General features: G+C 38.3%; 2 protein-coding genes across 2 annotated transcripts in view; one reads left to right on the top strand and one right to left on the bottom strand.

Moving 5' to 3' along the window:
• Positions 1–14,088, top strand: part of LOC127662258 (cysteine-rich protein 2-like) — a 27,267-nt gene extending 13,179 nt beyond the window's left edge. Inside the window, exons 3-7 of the mRNA XM_052153386.1 lie at positions 1,866–1,923; positions 2,649–2,789; positions 3,788–3,862; positions 12,992–13,086; positions 13,352–14,088. Coding sequence (XP_052009346.1) covers positions 1,866–1,923; positions 2,649–2,789; positions 3,788–3,862; positions 12,992–13,086; positions 13,352–13,486 — 504 coding nt within the window. The 3' untranslated portion in view covers positions 13,487–14,088. The remainder of the gene's footprint in view (positions 1–1,865; positions 1,924–2,648; positions 2,790–3,787; positions 3,863–12,991; positions 13,087–13,351) is intronic.
• LOC127662257 (solute carrier family 22 member 7-like) lies at positions 14,023–19,035 on the bottom strand. Its single transcript, XM_052153384.1, has 10 exons — positions 18,611–19,035; positions 17,898–18,001; positions 16,497–16,651; positions 16,218–16,386; positions 15,931–16,054; positions 15,728–15,837; positions 15,377–15,591; positions 14,868–14,976; positions 14,488–14,694; positions 14,023–14,167 (listed from the first exon to the last, which is right to left on the bottom strand). Exons 1-10 carry the CDS (start codon positions 18,989–18,991, stop codon positions 14,101–14,103), a joined length of 1,641 nt encoding a protein of 546 aa, XP_052009344.1. The 5' UTR covers positions 18,992–19,035; the 3' UTR covers positions 14,023–14,100.
• Positions 19,036–21,915: the final 2,880 nt, after the last annotated feature.

A 21,915-nucleotide genomic window follows, 5' to 3' on the forward strand; every position in this document is an offset into this window, starting at 1 on the left:
CACACTAACACACATCTTTTCATTGTTTCACTGAAGGATATATTTAGTCTTGTTACTCTTTTATTTCCATCATTGTGTTCTCTTTATTTTGAGAACTGTCTGAACTCTTTTTCTCCTATTGTGTTTGAAACAGCAGGAGGTTGATATGTTGATGGAGTTGGTTCTCTGCAGGTGTAGTCTGCATTTCAGAATAGAGTTCAGGCAGCCTCAACTTTATTATTTGGGAAATGGCTCTTAGTTAGAACACAAACAGTACTTTTAGCTTGTCACAACATTGGGGTGTTTTCTGCATGAATGCTGAGATTATTGTCCTTAAGATTTTTTAATGGGGGTTAAAGGGTTAGTTCACCCAAAAATAACAATTCTGTCATAATTTATTCACCCTTATGTCTTGGCTTTTCTTTTGAAATTTTGAAGAATGTTGACACTATGGATTTTGTTTCATGCAATTAAAATTGAATGGTGACTGAGCCTGTCATAACATAAAATGCCATAAAGTTTTGGGTTCCTCAAAATAAAGTTAGTCATACAGGTTTGCACCAACATGAGGGTGAGTAAATCAAGAAAGGATTTTTGGGTGAACAATCCCTGAGCTATGCTGTTCAGTCCTATTCCGCAATATTAATATTTGATAACTGTATGTTAATATTAACACCAGGTCTCACAATTTATGGCTTGATATTTGGATTTGAATCTTACAGATATCTTTATTATGCACACACATGCACTAAATCACATACACAAACTGAAATGTGTGTGTAATTACAAACTGGTAATTACAAGGGTAATATGCTATAAATGTGGTCTATGAGGAGATTTTTAGTGTCCCCATAATATAAATTGCTTAATAATAAAATACAGAATTGGTTTTTTTAGGGTTAGGGCAAAGAATCTATAGTTGTTAAAAATCATTATATCTATTGAGAGTCCTCATAATGATAGCTGCACCAACGTGTGTATGAGTGTGAGTGTGTGTGTGAGATGGCTTGAGTTTCAGTCCGAGGTGGGCCTGACTCGGTATTTTTATGCACCCTGGGAGGGGCAGGAAGGAACAGGAAGATAAACAATGATAAAGAAAAAATCCTGCATGATTCAGCTCTCTTTCTCTTATTCTGTCTCCCACATACAGTACACACACAGCTGAATGTCTTACCTTGCTTAAAAAGTGCCAGACAATTTGTTTATTTATTATTTTTTTTTTTTATTATATTGAAGTCTTATTGAAAGAATATTGTTATTTGTAAGCTTTGGATATTTTGAGAGCATTTCTATTGATTAAGTATCATGGCCCTCATGGTATTTGCACGTGCAGAAAATTTCCCCATGCATGTTCCCCACCCCATGCATGTTCGTTTGTTAAATGTTTTGGCTAATTTGATTATACTTTTTTGCTACCAATAAGTGTGTTGCTTTTAGCTCATTTCAACACATTTTAGCATGTGTAGATCAGTTCTGCAGATTTCCCCCCAAAATCAGCAATGTCAGAAGATTCTTTCTGAACTGGAGAATGAGCAATTAAGTTCTCTCTCTTAATTCAGTTTAGTGTTTTATCTGCTTGGCAATGCATTTTTATTGCGTAAGAATTTGCAGCATACAATGAGACCTTTACAAAATAAAAAAAGGTAAAACAATTGTGCAAATACTGTATATTAAACAAGTAATCTTCATAATTAAAATATGAATAGGGCAACAAAAAAAGTAAAATAAAATAACATAAAATAATAGTGCAGTGTAAACTAATTAGTAATAGTGGTAATTAATGATTGATATAAACAAGTCAATAAGAATAATAAACTGAAGAAGAAGAACGAAATGTGCCAACTGCCCAGATTAGTGATCTCTCTCTTCCTCTCTTTCTCAAACAGCATGACGGATTGCCATACTGTCATAAACCATGTTACGGGACCCTCTTTGGACCAAAAGGTATAGAAAATAAGATGAATTATACAATAAGAGATAATGTGGGGCTCTTGGGGCTGACAGGCTTTCATCTGTGTCTGTGATGTGTATTCGGGTCTGTGAAAAGATCAGTGTGCTGTGTATCCATGTTCAGGAAATGAGGGTTTGAATCAGGGCTTGTTTAGAGACATCTGAGTCTTAGTGCCTGTTGTGGATGCAGTTGTGTATAGATGACGGCACAGTCCTATGATTACTTCACATGCACATAAACTTACAACACCGCATTAACGTGTAACAGTGTTCACCATTTTTCCAAATGCACACACCCCCACACATACACATATTTTTTAAAAGTCCCTCTGTCCTCTTAAACACTTCAGACACTAGAAGAGTTAAAGCAGACCCTATAATGACATAAGAGAGAGTGAGACAGTCATGCATGGTTGGTAATTGATGGGTGTGTGTTTAGCAGTAGGAGAATGTTTAGTAAGATGGTAGGTTTCAGTGTTTAGGTTATGTTAACGCACAATCAGAGGAGTGCTTATTTGAGCTTGAATGTTACTATACAAGTGCGTGTCATTCTACAGTAAAAAAATTTGATCATAAGCAAGAATGTATTTTTGGCTTTTACATAATGCTATCTGCATTAGGAGAGTGTGACCACTTACATTAGATATCAGCTCCGTCGTCCACAAACACTCACAGACAGTAATGGAATGGTACTCACTGTTCTGTTCTCTTATTGGTAGGTGTAAATATCGGAGGGGCGGGGTCTTACATATATGACACACCACCTCAGACACCTGTCAACAAATCATGTAACAGCCCTTCAGAAGGATTGCCCACTACACCTTGGACCAACACACAGATCAACTATCATCAACCTAAAGGTACTTTTGAACACACACAAATTTGTACGTGATACTCCGCTTTTTTTTTTTAACTTCGGCAGTTTGATAAGAAAGAGGGTATTAAACTCATAACTACATGTCCTGTTTAGGAACAACAAACTCCCTATGGGGTGCTCACACACACACATGCAGAAGTTTATACAAACACACTCTTTTTGCATTTTCTCTAACAATGTGTAAAGGATGAACACATTTATATATAGACACACTCTTCAAAGCCACATTGTTTCACACATTCCATAACATTTCCTCTGCACTTATTTTAACACTGAGTGGGAGACAGGCATGAAATGTGTGTGTAGTGATGGAGGGGTGGGGGGATAGTTTTTTAAAGTGACCCCCTTGGGATTTTACGCAGTGGAATTTTAATGGTCTTCGTTGATTGGCTCCCTTTCTGAAATATTTCCCCTTAATAGGTTTTCCGACAGCCGGAACGTTGGAGGAATGTTAGGGGAGGGTTTAAGGATGTATTAAAAGACCATTGTGGAAACGTCTGGAGAAATGTCTCTGAACATAATCTGTTTCTTAAACATGTGAGCGTCTCTAGAGTTCACGCAGATAAAATGAAAACTGGAGCCAAAATTGTGATCTAAAACTGTTAACGGTCAACATTACTGAGGTGTGAGGCAGAAATGTTTAATTTGAGTCTGTAGTTATGTGAACAGACTTGTCACACATATCATTATCGATGCTGAATTATGTACAGAACAACTTCACTTTGATCACACCAAACTGAAGGTATTTGGACATTTTAGTAATAGATATAGTGCACAGTCCACTTCGCATCAGGATCTTGATCACCCTGTGGGGGTATTATTTTGAAATTGTAACTGTCTGCCTGTACATTGTCCTGCTTATTACATGTCTACTTACCAATATAAGGAGTCACAAGTTAGAAATGCATCTCTATACAAATTTATGAGATGGACACGTACATAAGAGTATAGAAAGTTTAAAGGTTTTGTCTTTGTATGTAGCTTCCTCTGCTCCTGCACGTATGTTTGCTGGAGAAACGTACTTGTGTCCCGGCTGTGGAAAAGCAGTTTATTTCGGTGAGTCCAATGAATCACAACTGACTTTTTAGACATTTGAGAGCTTTCAAGGATTGGTGTGTGTGTGTGTGTGTGTGTGTGTGTGTGTGTGTGTGTGTGTGTGTGTGTGTGTGTGTGTGTGTGTGTGTGTGGTGCTGCTGCTGCTGCTGCCGCTGTGGTCGATAAATGCAGCATTCTGTCTGACCACTGTGAGACTGTTTGTTCCTTTTTTTTTTTATAAAGGTTTTAAAATAGCTCAGTTTCAGGTGCAGGTCAATGGTGAGGGCTTTATATGGCATTTGCTGCACATTTATAAATATGTAAAGATTTCTTTGTGTATTTTTGTCCAAAACACTAACTGGTTTACAGGTTTAGATTTATGTACTATTTTATGGAGGATGAAACCTGCAAAAATAATAAATAAATAAATGTATAAGAAGAAAATAAATAAAGGAATAAATGTCTTGATAAAACAAATATAATTCGTTTTTAATAAAATGTATTCCTGAATTTATTTTTGTGTGACTTTTGTTCCTTTATTATTTGCTCTTTTTATTTTTATTCTTTTAAACTTTTTTATTCTTCCTTTTTTATTTTTATTTATTTATGCATTCATTTATTTTTATATTTATTTATTCCCACATTTCCATATTTAAAAATTCCCACATTTATTTATTTTTGTATTTATTCTTACATTTCTGTCTCTTGTATGATAATTATGTGGGCTGGTCCTGCTTACCATTGGTTTATTGTAGATTGAAGCGTGTGCTCGATTACTCTTGACTTGTTTTGATGTGTCATCAGGTCATAGCCATACCTCGTGTAAACTATAGCTGATGCGAGAGATTGTAAAGACTGAACAAACATTTCTAGTAGAAGATAAGAACATTTACGACCCAAAATGTAGTTATACAATTATAAGTGTGGCACCCCTAATTGTACAACTGACTACGCCACCCCTTGGGCTAAACTAGTTATTGCAAGTGTCAGAGCAAGGGGAACTCTACCCCAATAAAATGTACAAACACAGGTTCTTAGAAAAGTATAAAAATACAATATTTATTGAGGAATAATTGAAGATGTTGGTTGGTCAAAGAAAAAAAAAAATCAAACAAATGAACCTATAACTGTAATGATTCACTAGACTCAGTAGAATCCATTTGCAGCTTTTAATAAGGAAGGTCGTACAGGCGGGGTCAAACAGGGCAGACAGAGCAAGGTAGATCAAACAGCAGGGGTAATCCAGACAACAGGCAGAATTCGGGGCAGGCAGCAATAATCAGAAGTCCAAGAACAGTCCAAGTCAGGCCAGGCAGATAACAATCGTACAAATGAGGAAACAGTCCAAGATCAAAACCAGATAAACAAGACACGGGATAAACGCTCAGAAATGATAACCTAGGCAAATCAAGACTTCGCAGAGAAGTGGTGAGTGGAAGTGTCCTTTATGTGTGTGTGTAAATGCAGTGCAGGTGTGAAGCGCAATCAGTCCCAGGTAAGAGGTATTATGGGAATTTGAGTTCAGAGCCAATAGTTAATATTCCGGAGAAGGCTCCCTCTGGTGGCAGAGAGGAGGTAACAGAGCCCCCCCCCCGCGAGCGGCTCCTGACGCGAGGAGGCAACTGACGTCGGGGTCTTCCACGGGGTTGAGGGGCCGGTTTCTCCGGGTGCATCCTATGAAACTCCTCAGTAAGAGTGGGGTCCAAGATATCCCTTGAATTGACCCAGGATTGCTCCTCCGGACCGTACCCCTCCCAGTCAACCAGATACTGGAGAATATTACCCCGACGTCTGGAGTCCAGCAACTTGTGCACATGGTACGCCTCCTCGCCGTCGACCAGTATAGCTGGGGGGTTCTGAGAGGCGCCCCCCCCCCTCCGGTTCTCCGAGGGGACCACCAGCAGGTTTCAGCAGAGAAACATGAAAAGTAGGAGAAACACGATAATTAGCCGGCAGTTCTAAACGAAATGATACTGGGGATATTTGTCTAACAATTTGGAATGGGCCAACATACCTGGGACTGAGCTTGCGACATGGAAGTCGGAGTCGTAAGTCTCTGGTTGATAGCCATACCCATTGGCCGATCTGGTATTCTGGAGCAGGGCGACGATGGCGATTGACTTGTTGTTCTTGACGTCTGATAGCATGCAGTAAGTGTGTGTGAGCTTGATCCCAGACCTCCTCGCTCCTGTGCAACCATTCCGTGACGGATGGGAGTTCTGTGGGTTCACCAGACCATGGGAAGAGAGGAGGCTGGAAGCCGAGTATACATTTAAAGGGGGTGATGCCAGTTGCGGGTTTAACCAGAGAATTAGGGCGTATTCGGCCCAAAATAAGTATCTACTCCAGTCATGTTGATGTTGTTGACAGTAAGTTCGGAGGAAGCGGATTATTTCTTGATTCAGGCGCTCTGTTTGACCATTTGACTGTGGATGATAGCCTGAGGTGAGGCTAATGTTCACATTCAGATGCTTGAAGAAAGCTGTCCATACTCTGGAAGTGAATTGAGGTCCCCGGTCAGATACTATATCATCAGGTAATCCATATAATCTAAACACTTGATTGCACAGGAGTTCTGCTGTTTCGAAGGCAGTGGGAAGCTTGGTGAGGGGAACTAGTCGACAGGCCTTGGAGAATCGATCCACTATGGTGAAAATGGTGGTGTAGCCTTGGGAATTGGGTAGGTCAGTGATAAAATCAACAGCAATGTGTGACCATGGTCGTTGAGGTGTTGGGAGAGGACGTAAAAGACCAGCAGGTAATCTTCGGAGTGATTTGGAGGTTTGACAGTTGATGCAACTTTGAATGTGTTTGATGGCATCGGACGAAAGGGTGGGCCACCAGAAATGATTTTGGAGTAGTTGAATAGTGGCAGTGATTCCGGGATGACCGGAACTTGGGGTTGAATGGACTTGATCGAGGAGACGGGGACGTAGTGTTTCAGGTACAAAGAGGAGGTTTGTTGGGCATTCGGTGGGGGTGGGTATCTGAAGGTTTGCTTGTTGAATCTCGGTTATGATATCCCACTGGACAGGGGCTACTAACAGGTTTTCATGAAGGATACTTTCAGGATTGGAGTTCTGGGCTATCTCCTCAGTTTGCCGAGAGAGGTCATCAGCTTTGGTGTTCTTGGTACCCGGGCGATATGTGACGGTGAAATTGAACCTGGTGAAAAACAGAGCCCATCTAGCTTGACGGGGATTGAGACGCTTGGCTGATCGTAGGTATTCCAGATTCTTGTGGTCGGTGAGAATGATGAATGGTTGATTAGCTCCTTCCAGCCAGTGACGCCATTCTTCTAAGGCTAATTTCATGGCTAATAGTTCACGGTTCCCAACATCGTAATTACGTTCGGCTGAGGTAAGTTTGCGGGAAAAGAAAGCACGTGGATACATCTTGGCAGGGTTCCCTTGTCGCTGGGATAATATGGCTCCCACTCCTGTATTGGAAGCATCCACTTCTACGATGAATCGGCATTCCGGGTCAGGGTGACGTAGAATGATGTGCTGTAGTGAATCGTGTCTTTAAGTCTTGGAATGCTTGTTGTGCTTCGGGGGTCCACAGTATACGAGAGCTGTGACGTTTGGTTAGAGCTGTTAGAGGAGCGGCTATGAGACTGAAGTTTCTGATGAATCTTCTGTAGAAATTTGCAGATCCCAAGAATCTTTGCAATTCTTTTATGGTCTGGGGTAATGGCCAATCCAGCACTCCTTTTACCTTCTTCTCGTCCATGGCTACTCCCTCCTGACTGATAATGTATCCCAGAAAGGATATGCTTGTCTGATGGAACTCACATTTTTCCATTTTGGCATAGAGATGATATTGAATGAGTCATTGGAGAACTGATCTGACCTGGCGAATGTGCTCCTCCAGTGAGTCTGAGTATATCAATATATCATCAATGTACACGATCACCCATTTGTCCAGCATATCCCGGAAAACGTCATTCATGAAGGCCTGGAAGACGGAAGGACTGTTTGACAGGCAGAACGGCATAAGCAAGTACTCATAGTGCCCACTAGTGGTGGAAAAGGCAGTTTTCCATTCGTCACCTTCACGTATGCGGATAAGACTGTAAGCATTGCGTAAGTCGAGCTTGGTGTAGTATTTGGCTCGACGAAGCTGTTCTAAGGCGGCTGGAACAAGAGGTAGAGGATAACGATATTTGACAGTGTTCTCATTTAACCCTCGATAATCGATGCATGGTCTGAGTCCCCCGTCTTTCTTCTTCACAAAGAAGAAGCCGGCAGCGGCTGGTGATGTGGAAGGTCGAATGAAACCTTTAGCAAGCTCTTCTTCTATGTATTGTTTCATGGCCTCAGATTCAGGTTTAGATAGGGAAATATTCTTCCTTTTGGGGGTGTAGTACCGGAATTAAATCAATGGCACAGTCGGTTGAGCGGTGTTCAGGAAGTTGTGAGGCCTTTTCTTTGCTGAAGGCTTCAGAGAGATCGGCATAAGCAGAGGGTATGTTTCCCAGTTCGGGGTCTGATGTGACAGATTCTGGTGTTGAACAGGTTACTCGAGTGACTTTGGACAGGCAGCGGTTGTTACAAGTCTCATCCCAGTGAATTATTTGACCTTCTCTGCAGGAAATGTGTGGGTTATGGATTTGAAGCCAGGGATGACCAAGAATGATAGAATGATGTGGAGCATGAATGACGTAAAACTGGATGTACTCAGAATGAAGAGACCCAATGTGCATTTTTACTCTCTCCGTTACACGCTGGATCCTGCCCTCTCCGAGGGGACGTCCATCTAGCGCCTCCACTGCTAGGGAAGAATGACAAGGGTTTAATTTGAGGTTACATTGCTTGGCAAATGTATGAGAAATTAAGTTTCCCGCTGCTCCAGAGTCTATCAATGCTGTAGTATCAGTAATTTGATCTTGAGTGGTCAAACGAATAGGGAGAGAGAAACTGGATGCAGAATTTAGATGTTTTCCCTGATGACTCACCGATTGATTGCGATTAGAAGGTCGGACAGGACAGGAGAGCTTCATGTGTCCAGGTTGACCACAGTACATGCACAGCCGATTCTGCATTCTACGTTCACGTTCCTCTGGAGTAAGATGAGTGAATCCGATCTGCATAGGTTCGTGAGCTGCTGCTGCCTCGGGTAAGTAATGGACTGGTGCTCGGGTGGTACGTCTGGACCACATAAGGTTGTCGATTTGAATGGCCAGAGCTATATATTCGTTCAAGTTCTTTCCCTTGTCTCGACAGGCTAACTCGGATTGAAGTTCAACTGTTAGTCCTTTCCTGAAGAGAGTTTTCAATGTATTTTCGACCCAGTTGGTTTGGGCAGCGAGCGTGCGAAACGTGAGCGCATATTCAGCTGTAGTTTTCCTCCCCTGGGTGAGAGTTAAGAGTTGTTCTCCAGCATCTCCTCCTTCTGTGGTATGTTCAAAAACTTGACAAAACTGTTGAATAAAGTCTTCAAACAAAGCAAATGGGGAGCCCTCTGGTCTCCAAACGGCAGTAGCCCACTCTAGTGCTCTGCGGGTGAGCAGAGAACAGACAAATGCAATGCGGCTGGCATTGGTGGAATAAAGAGTTGGTTGTTGGTCAACGAAGAGTGTGCATTGTAGTAGGAAACCTTTACATTTAGTTGGATTACCATCAAACTGTATCAGGGAAAGCGAGCCGAGGATTAACTGATGAACTCACTGTATCTGAAGGATCACTTTGAGGTAGTGAGGCGGCGGGAGTACTTGGCGCATTAACAACTGCTGTACGAAGTTCCTGCAACCCTCGTACGAGTTGTTCAGTGAGTGTAGTCAAATGATTCAATTGTTGGTGATGCAGGTTCAGACGAGAAGCTTGGGTTGTGAGCTCAGTGGTCAATTGCATGACTGCTGCTGGATCGGTTGTCGGCGAAGTCTTCTGTAATGATTCACTAGACTCAGTAGAATCCATTTGCAGCTTTTAATAAGGAAGGTCGTACAGGCGGGGTCAAACAGGGCAGACAGAGCAAGGTAGATCAAACAGCAGGGGTAATCCAGACAACAGGCAGAATTCGGGGCAGGCAGCAATAATCAGAATTCCAAGAACAGTCCAAGTCAGGCCAGGCAGATAACAATCGTACAAATGAGGAAACAGTCCAAGATCAAAACCAGATAAACAAGACACGGGATAAACGCCCAAATCAAGATGATAACCTAGGCAAATCAAGACTTCGCAGAGAAGTGGTGAGTGGAAGTGTCCTTTATGTGTGTGTGTAAATGCAGTGCAGGTGTGAAGCGCAATCAGTCCCAGGTAAGAGGTATTATGGGAATTTGAGTTCAGAGCCAATAGTTAATATTCCGGAGAAGGCTCCCTCTGGTGGCAGAGAGGAGGTGGTACGGGAGCCTCCTCTGTGACAATAACCAGGGAATACCAAGCCATCCGCACAGGAGCCAGTAAAGCAGTTGAGAAAACACTAAAGGAAGGCTAAGTTCGCACTACCACCGGTGAACAAAGACACAGACTTCATTTGAAGTAATACACACTAGAGTTCAATGTCTACACACTGTACACTCACAGCACTCTAATATATATGGTAAAAAGGCATTAAGGTTCACAAATACACGGCACTGCAAACTTCTTCGTTAAACCAGAAAAAAAGGAAAAAGAACAAAGAAAAAGGAAACCCGCTTTCCAGTGAGGTCTCTTCTACAGGAGTTACCCTGGCTCCACTAACACCGAGGCTTGGTTACAAACAAAGGGGAATTGGGCATAAAGAAAATAATCAAATAAATAAACCCACTCTAGCCGGTGACGTACAATTCATACAACCACATACAATAACAGCTACAGCCAACAGGCTAGAGGAAAACAAACACAAAAGGAAAGAAAAAAAAATAATAATAAAATACCTATACTATAAGTAGCATACACAATCACACAGTATGGAGAACAGCAGCTAGCAACTCCGAAATCTGAAAACACAACCACATCATTAAGAATATTTGTTTGATCATACTTCAGTCAATGCAAATCACGTTTTTAAATGCAGTCACATATGCCAGGATAAAATAGCCATATAAAAAAAAGGTGTACATCTTTGGATACCAAAAATACCCTCATAAATACACACACGTTAGTTAGAACAGCAAGGGGAAAGAAGTACGGGCAGAACATAATTCAAGACATACCTGTCGTAACATTCACATTGAAAAGGGGGAACACTAAGTTGAATGTAAACATCCCACTGCAGTCACAGTCTCCAGCCGATGCTCATTAAACGCGGACGTAGTTTGGCATTACTTTGCCGTAATTCGCTCGCCCATACATGGTCAGACAGGAAAACAATGGCACGCCGCAGCTCAATCAGCGTCGGCTCCTCTATTAAAACAAATATTCGCTTGGCAATCTAACCCACAGTGAAAAATGACAGACAAGAAAAACGCTTTTGAACATACCTCAACACTCCAACAGCAGCTGAATCGCTGATTCACCACACCAGAGCCAGCAGTACATTTACACTGTCCCAGTCGAAGGACACCAGGTGTTTATATAGAAGCCTGCCTCAATCGCGTTTGATGGCTTACTAAATGCCCGCTCCACCCACCAATTAGTGACGTGATTAAACATGAAAATGAAAGAGTCAGAACGAGAGTAAACTAAAGGGACCCAATCCTAACCAGGCCCACAGGCTACATAAGAAATGTTTTTCTTTCAAGAAAACGAATTACCCCAAGTGGAAGGTTTTTTTTGGAATTCACTAATAGGGATCCTAATAAGGATTTGAATTGTAATTTTTGTAAAAACAGTCTTGAGTCAAGTGAACATCTTTTCTTTAAATGTCCCCTTATCCAAAAATGTTGGTGTGACCTAATTCTTTACCTCAAAAACTGAATCAGATATTGCCTTAACATTGTGCGGTATAATTTGTTATTTTTCTTATTGTGATTATAATATAGAATATATAAGGAATGTTATTATTTTATTGGCAAAACACTTTATTCATAAATGTACATTTTCCTCAACAATATCCACATTTATTCATTTTCTCCATGACTTTAATTGCCTAATTAGGACACTAAAAACAATAAACAATAAAAAATAAAAGTGTCAAAACTGTTAAATTTTATGACAAACTTTTGTATCATAATTTGTTAATTCATTGCCTCTGTATATTTAATTGATGTACTATTTTGGATAATCGTGTTATTTATTTATTTATTTATTTTAGTTTTCTCTTATCTCCACTTCTTGTATTATATTATCATCCAATGTTAATTTACATAATTGCTCAAGTCTCATTGAATTATTCTTATATTATGTGTTTGCATAATTTTCCAATAAAATAAAAAATAAATAAAAAAACTATAGCTGAGACTTCATATGTGTCTAGAGAGTTGCGCTACTTAGTCATTTGATGCGTGGTTATCGACTTCATTCACTGTTTTATTTAGATTAGAGGTGCTTATTGATGTATTAGGAGAGTTGTATGCTGGTATGAATGTCGGAAGCACATCCTGGATTGTTAGACTCTGCTAAATGCTTCCCTGCATAGGCATATTCAAAATCTGTGTGATCCTGAGGGCGCTAAGATGGGACGTCCATCTTATTTGCTTCCGATAAGAACTATTGAGCTCTCAACCAATGATATACTGGAGCTACGCAAGGACTGCCTCCCTCATTTCCATGTTGCACACAGAAAAGTAAAAATAAATACATTTATAAATAAATAAATATATGGGAATATATAAATATGGAAATAAATATATGTGGGAATAAATAAATATAAAAATAAATGACCACATAAAAAAAAAAAAAAAAAGGCAAAATAAATTAATAAATAAATAAAAGTTAAAAAGAATAAAAGTAAAGTAAAAATAAATACAGAAAATAATAAAGGAAAAAAGTCATACAATAATAAATTCAGGACTAGATTTCATTAAAAACTAATTATATTTGTTTTATCAAAGACATTTATTCCTTTATTAATTTTCTTATTATTACATTTATTTATTTTTTATTTTTGCAGGTTTGGGCCTCCATACTATTTTACATTGCAAATGCAACCATTTTAAATAAAAAGTAACATATATTATCTTTTAATTTGTAATACTTAACAACCAAAAATCAGCACTTTCGCTATCAACATTACTGATATGATGCAATTTGTCATGTAATTTGATGATATCATGGTCTAATGCTGCAGCTGAGAAGGTGATGTCATTGGGGCGCAACTGGCACAGACCTTGCCTTCGCTGTGTGAGGTGCAAGAAAACACTGACTCCTGGTGGCCATGCAGAGGTACGCAAATAAAAAATAAAAAATCTCTTATATAAAATTAGTTTCAAATGCATTTTGTATTTCTATAATTGTAAAAAATTCTAAATAGTTTTTACATTACACAATTAAAACGGTAGCTGAGGCTGAAACCTAAATTGAGGTTATGTAAGCAATAATTCCTGAGTCCTTAGAACAAATAAATAGATGTAATACTGTGAAATATTTACTATAATGATCACTTAATAAGTAATTCAGTCTCCCTAATACTATTTTTTGTTTACTGCAGCACGAGGGCAGGCCTTACTGCCATGTGCCCTGCTACGGGTACCTTTTTGGACCAAAAGGTGTGAACACTGGAAAGGTGGGCTGTTACATTTATGAGAAAGAAAATGCAGAGAATGAAATGCCAAGTGAACGTTAAGTCAAAAAGGAAAAAGCTTCTTTTTTTATTTTTTATTTGGTACAGACATGTTTATTTTATTTTACATTATTAATGTAAACTGAATAGGTTTATTTTACAGCACAGATCAAATGCAACTTTAACTGCATATACATGTGCTCTAATTGGGAATTAGAAATGGCCTCTGGCATCTAAGAAAATATTCATACAAAACAACAATCCCCACTCATACATACATAAAGACACTCACACATAGGCTCTTTCTGTCTCTTTCTTTCTTTCTTTCTTTCTTTCTTTCTTTCTTTCTTTCTTTCTTTCTTTCTTTCTTTCTTTCTGTTTAACATTCCCTCATACACACATAATTTCCATCTGCATTCACACACACCTCCATTTAGCATCTTATTTAGATATATTTTTTGTAATCATTACATGGCACTGGAGAGAATGGTAAATCCTTTAGTTGTGTAACTAATAAAAATATTTTAAAAGAACTCTGGAATTACTGTCTTAATTTGAAAGCTAAACAAAATGCTTACACTAAACAATCGAACAACAGGGCAAAATATTCATTTGGTTCATTTTAAAAGGGTTGAATGCACACACAGTCTTTGACAATTCTCAGCAGGCCACCATTGTCATTTTCTATTTGTTGTCATTCTCTCTGCTTCTTCCAGCGTTTCAAGATGTTTTATGACATTTTTCCTATTCATTATAAAGACATGGGACCTAGTTAAATAACATACCACATCAACTTCTACTTTGCTTTCCATGTGTCAATTTTTTTTACTGATATTTCAGCCCAAAATATATTTATTCAAGTAGATATATTCATCATAACAAATGGAATCATACTAAATAAAATGTGTGATTTGTACACCATTTACTATTATAGCTGCCTCAAAAAACAACAACAACAACAACAAAACCCATCCCTTTCCTAATCTCCCCCACACTGATTGAATGCAATGAGCCCAATGATGCTGTTGTAAAAAAAAAATCTTATACTGGAGGTTGTGACTTACCCAGTACACTCAATATCCTCTATAGTCTCAGGTAGATACCTGCCTCGTGTCTCTGGTAACTGATAGGCCACCAGAGCAGCAAGTAGGGCAACAGAACACAGGGTGACCTGAGAGAGGTAACCCCAGGTACTGTCCAATAGCAGGATAAGAGGAGCCACGGCCACTCCCAGACGGCCTAGGAAGGAGTTAAAACCCATCCCATTTTGCCTATAGGACCCACACCAATGTGACATTTTAATATAATGTACATTAAAATATTTGTATATAATAATCTTGGATATCAGGATTCATAACTACATAACAGTCCTTGATAAATATTTAATCTAAATATTTATTTATTTGTATTTGAGGAAATACAGTAGTATTTTGTTGACACTGACCTGAGGACAGTGGGATAAAGCTCAGAGCTGTATAATATAATTGTTGCAAAAGCAGCAGAAGAGAGACCTTTACCCAGAATTGCTACCACAGTACGACCAACCCATTGATCTGAATAAGAGAGAGAGGGAGAGTATATTAAGCAAACACTGTGCATTACTGAATAAAGAAATGAAATGCAACCTCTAGTGGCTAATCTGGGCAATACAATTTTGTCCAGGCAGTTTTCCTCATTGTGAAGTGCTTTCTTATCCCTTCTCTGTAATGTCCCTTCAAACATAAGTGTTATATATATATATATATATATATATATATATATATATATATATATATATATATATATATATATATATATATTTATTTATTTATTTATTTATTTTAATTTTTCACATTTTACTGTGTCTAAATTTACTTAAGCCTTTTCTCTCTTTTATTTTTATTTATTTCAACAAAAAAAAATTAATTGTCCATTATTGCTTTGTTTACTGTAAGTCAAATGAGATGGGCTCACCTCTGGGTAAGAATATGTTAATCATGAGGCTGATTCCTGCCAATAGCAGAGCACCAGCCTCAGTTTTGCATCTGCCAATCTTATCCAGCAGGTAATAGATGCTCAGTTTAGCTGGAATCTCAATGGCCCCATACACAAACTGAGTGAGGTACAGATTTAGTCCGAATCCAGTGATGTTGAGGCTTATTCCATAGGTGATAGTGGCAACGCAAAACCTGTCAGATGCAAAAAGTCATCTGATTTTGAATGGGTTATTTGTAATATCCATACAATAAAGCATTCCATGTTCTTTTATGTAGTGACAGTTAAGTCAAATTTAGCCCATGCCCATTAGGCAGCTCGTTTACACACCAAATGGTTCCTGTGAGCAGAGCCAATCTTCTCATCTTAGGAGTTCTGACCAGATCCAGGTAAGAATACTTTTTCTTTTCTCCATCAGAAACTATGATGCTAGAGAGATTCTAGGAGAAAGATGAAAGTAGCCTACTGAGAGAGGATGAAAAAAAGACTAACGGTCAACCCTTCTTTTAAGTGAGAATATATGTCTCACTCACCTCATTGGTGAGGCTGGAGGTGGCCTCCTCTCTGCAGTTCATAACAGCACATTTATGAAGATAGTAATGAGCTTTTTCCATCTTCCCATTGGCTATCAGCCACCGAGCCGACTCTGGAACCCACCTATAACAAACATTTGGTCTGTGATGCATTCCTAAAGTCTAAGCTGACATACAGCAAGAGTGATAAAGAGGACCCTTGAGAACATTTGCACACATTTATTTGTTGATTTGTTTTGTTTGATAAATATATCTTTTAATTTGACAGGATTTGTTTGCTCTGTTACCACCAGAGGATTGTGGATAGAAGTAAAGGTGAAGTGACAGCCACTGTCAGCCATCTCCAGTCTCTCACACTGAATGCAATCAGAGACAATGAGGTACTGCCACAAGCCCATGCCAGACTGTCAATCACACACACTAGTCTCCTGTGCTGAATGTCCACCCACTCCACACCTGGAGATAGAAGCACAAATAGTCTATTAAACTGTTTTATACTGTGACGAGGAGGAGGAGGGATTGAGAATAGAAATGGATTGAATCAGGAACAATTGAGGGCTTCTCACTGAGTACAGTAGAGACGATGATGATGCCAGTGATGGTGAATCCAGTGAAGAATCTCAGCACTGCAAACATGATGAAGGAGGAGGAAAAACTGCTGGCCACTGCAAAAACCATTCCTGATACATATGACACCAGCAACATAGGCTTACGCCCAAATCTACATGAAAACAGGAGTTATATTCAGTTACACAGAAAATTTCGTCTTCACGACTGCCTTCTCTACATGTTGTGAAGTGCGCAATTTCTGCGGAACAGAATCACCAAAAATAATCTGTGTTTTCAAACATTCCACTCATCACATCTTCCATTGGTTGAACAAACAGGTTGCCCCGCCCCAAACTCTCTTCATTGGTTGAGCCAGTGTTGCTGTGTCTGGCTTGATGGTCACTCAAAACAAACAGAGGAATGTTCAACAGAGCCACAGTGATACATTTTTAGGTATGTTCATATTTAAGTAATTTTCATTATACATGTTTACATTTATCTTATGTTCAGGGACTAAAAATTGTTTAAGGAATGATAACCGAAAACTAAATAAATTTTAGCAGAACTTAACCAAAACCCGTAAACAAAGTGAGGTTTTATTGTTGCAAATGTTATTTTTATACGCTGTTAACCGGTTATAACCAGTTAATTTTTTTCCAATCATTTTTTCAGGAAACTTAAGGCCAAAGGATTCATGTTGCTCGAAAAAAATAAACGTGATTTGATCCTGAAGGAAACCGCTGCATCACAAACGTATTTGCCTAATGCCACATTGTAGATATGGCATTCTCTGATTGAAGACCTTTTTAGCAACTATGTATAATTTTACTACATATACAGAACATTCACAGCTAATCCAGGTACAAGGAAAACATTATTAGAAGTAAAAATTCATTTCTCAGATGTGTCCAAGTCTTCACTGAATTGTTGTTAGATATGATGCAATAATACAGATTTGATGCTGCCAGGTTTTAACTCAGAAGCAGATCTGTAAATAAAATGAAACTTAAACTGTTAATTAACTGCTTGTTATGATTTCTATGCCAATACATCAACCACACAGGAAAATATTTAATTTATATTTGCTTATTTTGGTGAGGCAAGTGGCTTAATATGAGCTTGTTTTTCCAGACCACATTGCTTGTTTCTTTTGCAAGATCTGGCAACACTGCAATTGGTATTTCACCCACCCCTTCTTGCAGAGTATTGTCATTTTAAACGAACATTATTAACCATTCTTTTATGGAAACTTTTTGGAAAGGAGGCTGTAGAACTTCTGAACCGGAACAAAAAAATACAGTTTTTGCTCAGAACGAACCAAAATGAAAAACATTTAGTTTTTAGTCCCTGGTTATGCTACATCTTGTGTCAATTTTTGTAATGTGTAATTTTGTTTCTATTTTAAACTGAAACATCACCTGTCACTCAGGCCTCCAAAAAAAACTGCTCCAAACATCACTCCAACGAAGAAGATGGTGGCCACAACTTTATTCAGCCCTCTACTATCACATACCAGATCCCACTTTGAAAAAGAGAGAGTTGGAAAACAGCTTTTGCAAAGCATGATGTGGATTTTAAAGAGAAATGTTTGTTAGAGAACAGAGTGAAATGAATAGTGATGTGTCCGGATGGGACAAACAGTAACTTTGGAGGACAGCACCAGCAAGAAATGGTCAACAGCTTAACTAATATCTAACCTAAAAGGGAACATTCCAACAACTTTGGCAAATGATTTGTAAAGGTTACAAAATGTTATTTCAAATATAATTACAATAATTTTATCACAACAGCCTTATAATGTTATTCGTTTTTGATAAAAGTTATCTTATGATAATGATTTCTTAAAAAAATTTGGAAAAAAGTGAAAACTTGTTGAAGTTGACAAATTTTGTTATCAGGAAGATTTCCCATATTCAAGAACGTTATGCTAATCGTTGAGTAATGCTCTACTCATGTTAAGAAAACAGTAGACATTTTTACATCCCCACAACTGCAATGTAACATTTGAAAAACGTTTTAAAAACAGTCATATTTAATGGTTTACAAATAAATGTTTTTCAAATGCAGTAGGGTGCAGTACCTTCTAAATCTATCTTAGAAGGTACTGCACCCTACTTAAACTAACACTCACCTGTGTTGCCAGAGTGCTGATAAATGTGCTGTTGTCATACTCCCATCCATTCTGACATTGGACCACAGGAAGTTCTTTTGTATTGGTGGAGTTTGTCAACAGGTGAAACTGAGGTTGGGAGAACATGAGACATGAAGCAGGGGTCTCGTCTTCCTGTGCTGGAATACTGACAGTCAGTCTCTGTTCCTGACTCAGATTCCAAAAGATTCCAGCAGTATCCAGAGGGCTGATGTCACAGTGATGAGATGGGATGGCAGCAATAAAGTTGCTTAACAAAAAGTGACACGGAATTGTGAATCGTCCTATAAAATTTATGCAGATAATCATCATCTGGAATCTGCCAAAGCCATTGATCTCTGTAAGTAGATCTTCAAACTTCATTCTTTTTGATGTACAGATTTTCTTTTATGTGTCTACATACAAAACTCTTAGCTTGTGTAGTGAGTTTTTATAACATTTCAAAGGTTGCAGATGCAGTTTGTACTTTGGCCATAAAAAAAAATGGCCAAAGTCTCGGTTTATGCGTGTTACTTATTTACATAAGTTATGTAAATTGTTATGTATTTTGCTATAGTTTGTATATTTGGGGACATTCCTCAACAATGTTGGTTATAATCTGATTACACTGTTAGTTACTGTAATCTAATTACTTTTTAGTCAAAACGTAGTGTATCACATCAATTCTAGTAATCAGTTTACTGTTACTGACTTTCAATTAAGTTAATTACTTTTAAGCATTATTTGTGTTACATATTTCTAAAATAATATTATTTATGTAGAATATAAAACATGAATTCTGTTCATGTGTGCATCTGTTTGTGTTTCTGCGACAGCTGTAGGGTGTACGCCCCTAACAAGTCATTGTAAGTCTGAAACACTGAGTGCTGTGTTTGACTTTCATGCGACCAGGGCCGTTTCTGAGAATATTGGGCCCTGAGCAAAATCCTACTAATGCTTAAGATGACTAAAATAGGCCTGTCATGGAGAAACAGGGGTTTTTTCCCAGATTAAACTGGATCTGGAAACTCACCATTAAACTCAGACATTTAGGAGATCCTAAGATGCATAGTTACCTGATTCCCTTGATATCCCTTCTATAGTCTCAGGTAGACACCTGCCTCATGTCTCGGGTAGCTGATAAGCCACAAGAGCAGCACAGAGTGCAATAGAAGACAGGATGACTTGAGAGATATGGCTCCATATATCATCCAATAGCAGGATCAGTGGAGACACAGACACACCCAGACGTGCCAAGAAAATGTTGTAGCCCATGCCATTTTGCCTAAGTGCTACACAACAGATATGAGTAGCCATGATAAGTACTGCACATGTGCCAAATTGGATTAGTCAGCGAACAGTGATAATTACAACAGACAAGAATGTTCTAAATTATAGAACATTCTTTATATTTGGCCCCATTTAATTAGATTTGATGGAGTTAACAAAGTGAATAAGAAGCTAGTGAAGCTAGTTTGCCTGAGAACAGTGGGATAAAGCTCAGAGCTATACAAATACATACACCTGACAGGTGAAGTGAATAACATTTATATCTCATTACAATGGCACCTGTCAAGGGTTTGGATATATTAGGCAGCAAGTGAACATTCAATTCTTGAATTTCATGTGTTGGAAGCAGGAAAAATTAGCAAGCGTAAGGATCTGAGTGACTTTGTCATGGGCCAGATTGTAATGGCTAGACAACTGGGTCAGAGCATCTCCAAAATGGCAGGTCTTGTGGGTGTTCCCGGAATGCAGTGGTTAGTACCTACCAAAAGTGGTCCAGGGTAGGACAACCAGTGACCGTGACATGGGCGCTCAATGCTCACTGATGCACGTGGTAATCGAAGGCTAGACCATCTGGTATGAACCCACAGAAGAGCTACTGTAGCACAAATTGCTGAAAAACGTATTGCTGACCATGATAGAAAGGTTTCAGAACACACAGTGCATCGCAGCTTGCTGCATATGGGGCTGCGTCGCCACAGACCGGTCAGAGTGCCCATGCTGACCTCTGTTGACCTCCGAAAGCGCCTACAATGGGCACGTGAGCATCAGAACTGGACCATGGAGCAGTGGAAGAAGTTGACCTGGTCTGATGAATAACATTTTCTTTCAGATCATGTGGACAGACGGGTGCGTGTGCATTATTTACATGGGTAAGAACCCCCCACCCCTACTCCTGACTAGTGTTGGGTAAGTTACTCTACAAAAGTAATTAATTACTAACTACTAATTACATCTTCTATAGTGTAATTAGATTAATATACTAATTGCTCTGTCTGAAAATTAATTGGAATACTTATTACTAATTACTTTCTAAAACACTTATCAACCTCGACCAGATGAAAAAATAAGGATAGACATGAAATTGTTATTTTAATTCTTTCAAATAAATAATATAAAATCAAATAAATTATTCATGAACTGGCCAAAGAATTTAAGGGGGCTGCATTCAATTCGAAAACATACATTTTAACATTAGATGTTAAATATCAATTTTAAATTCACTATTGTTTTATATAGAATTGTTCTATAATCTATACAGTATTTAACACAATTACATCAGACATAACTCTAATTAAATTACTGAAAAGTTAAGAGTAATCCCTTACTTTACTTTTTCAATAAAAAGTGATTTAATTACAGTAATTATTTTACTTTGTAATGCATTACACCCAACACTGCTCCTGACACAGTACTGTCTTTTTACGAATACCTCCCTGCATCTGCATTCCCTGTATTTACTTCTATGTCTGTGCTGTTTGCCTAAATGTTAAATTGTCCTGCACTGCCTTTGTTTCTGTGATCTGAGCCTTGTCCCAAGCATTTCAATGCCCAATGTACCCTGTGTAAACATGATAAATAAAATAACTTGAAAATATAATGAAATGTGATATGTCTCAGCAGGAAGTTCTGATGCTCTATTATTATTTTGTTTTGTTTTTATATCATAATTTTTACAACATTGATTCTCATGTTAAACATAATATATTTTTTACCATTAATTTTATGGTAAAATCATACTTTTACATAAAAAAAAATTATACAAATATTTTACAATATTTTACTGTAAAATTGTATGTATTGTCCTTTTAAATATTATCATTTTTTTTTCCTGTATACTGTATGTTAAAGGAATATTCCAGGTTTAATAAGTTAAGCTCAATCCACAGCATTTGTGGCCAAATATTTATTACCTCAAAACTTAATTTTGACTTGCCCCTAATTTTCTTAAAAAAAAAAAAAAAAAAAAAATCTGGGTTCTAGTGAGGCACTTACTACGGAAGCCCTGAACCGCAAGTTTT

The sequence above is a fragment of the Xyrauchen texanus genome, chromosome 22, assembly GCF_025860055.1.
Source record: "Xyrauchen texanus isolate HMW12.3.18 chromosome 22, RBS_HiC_50CHRs, whole genome shotgun sequence".
Lineage (NCBI taxonomy): Eukaryota > Metazoa > Chordata > Actinopteri > Cypriniformes > Catostomidae > Xyrauchen > Xyrauchen texanus.

Coding starts and splice junctions, on each gene's coding strand:
- LOC127662257 (XM_052153384.1), bottom strand. CDS start 18,991: ATGAAGTTTGAAGATCTACTTACAGAGATCAATGGCTTTGGCAGATTC. Junction 16,055..16,217: donor CTATCCACAATCCTCTGGTG/GTAACAGAGCAA, acceptor TGTTTGTTATAG/GTGGGTTCCAGAGTCGGCTC. Junction 14,168..14,487: donor GAGGATATTGAGTGTACTGG/GTAAGTCACAAC, acceptor TATAATGAATAG/GAAAAATGTCATAAAACATC.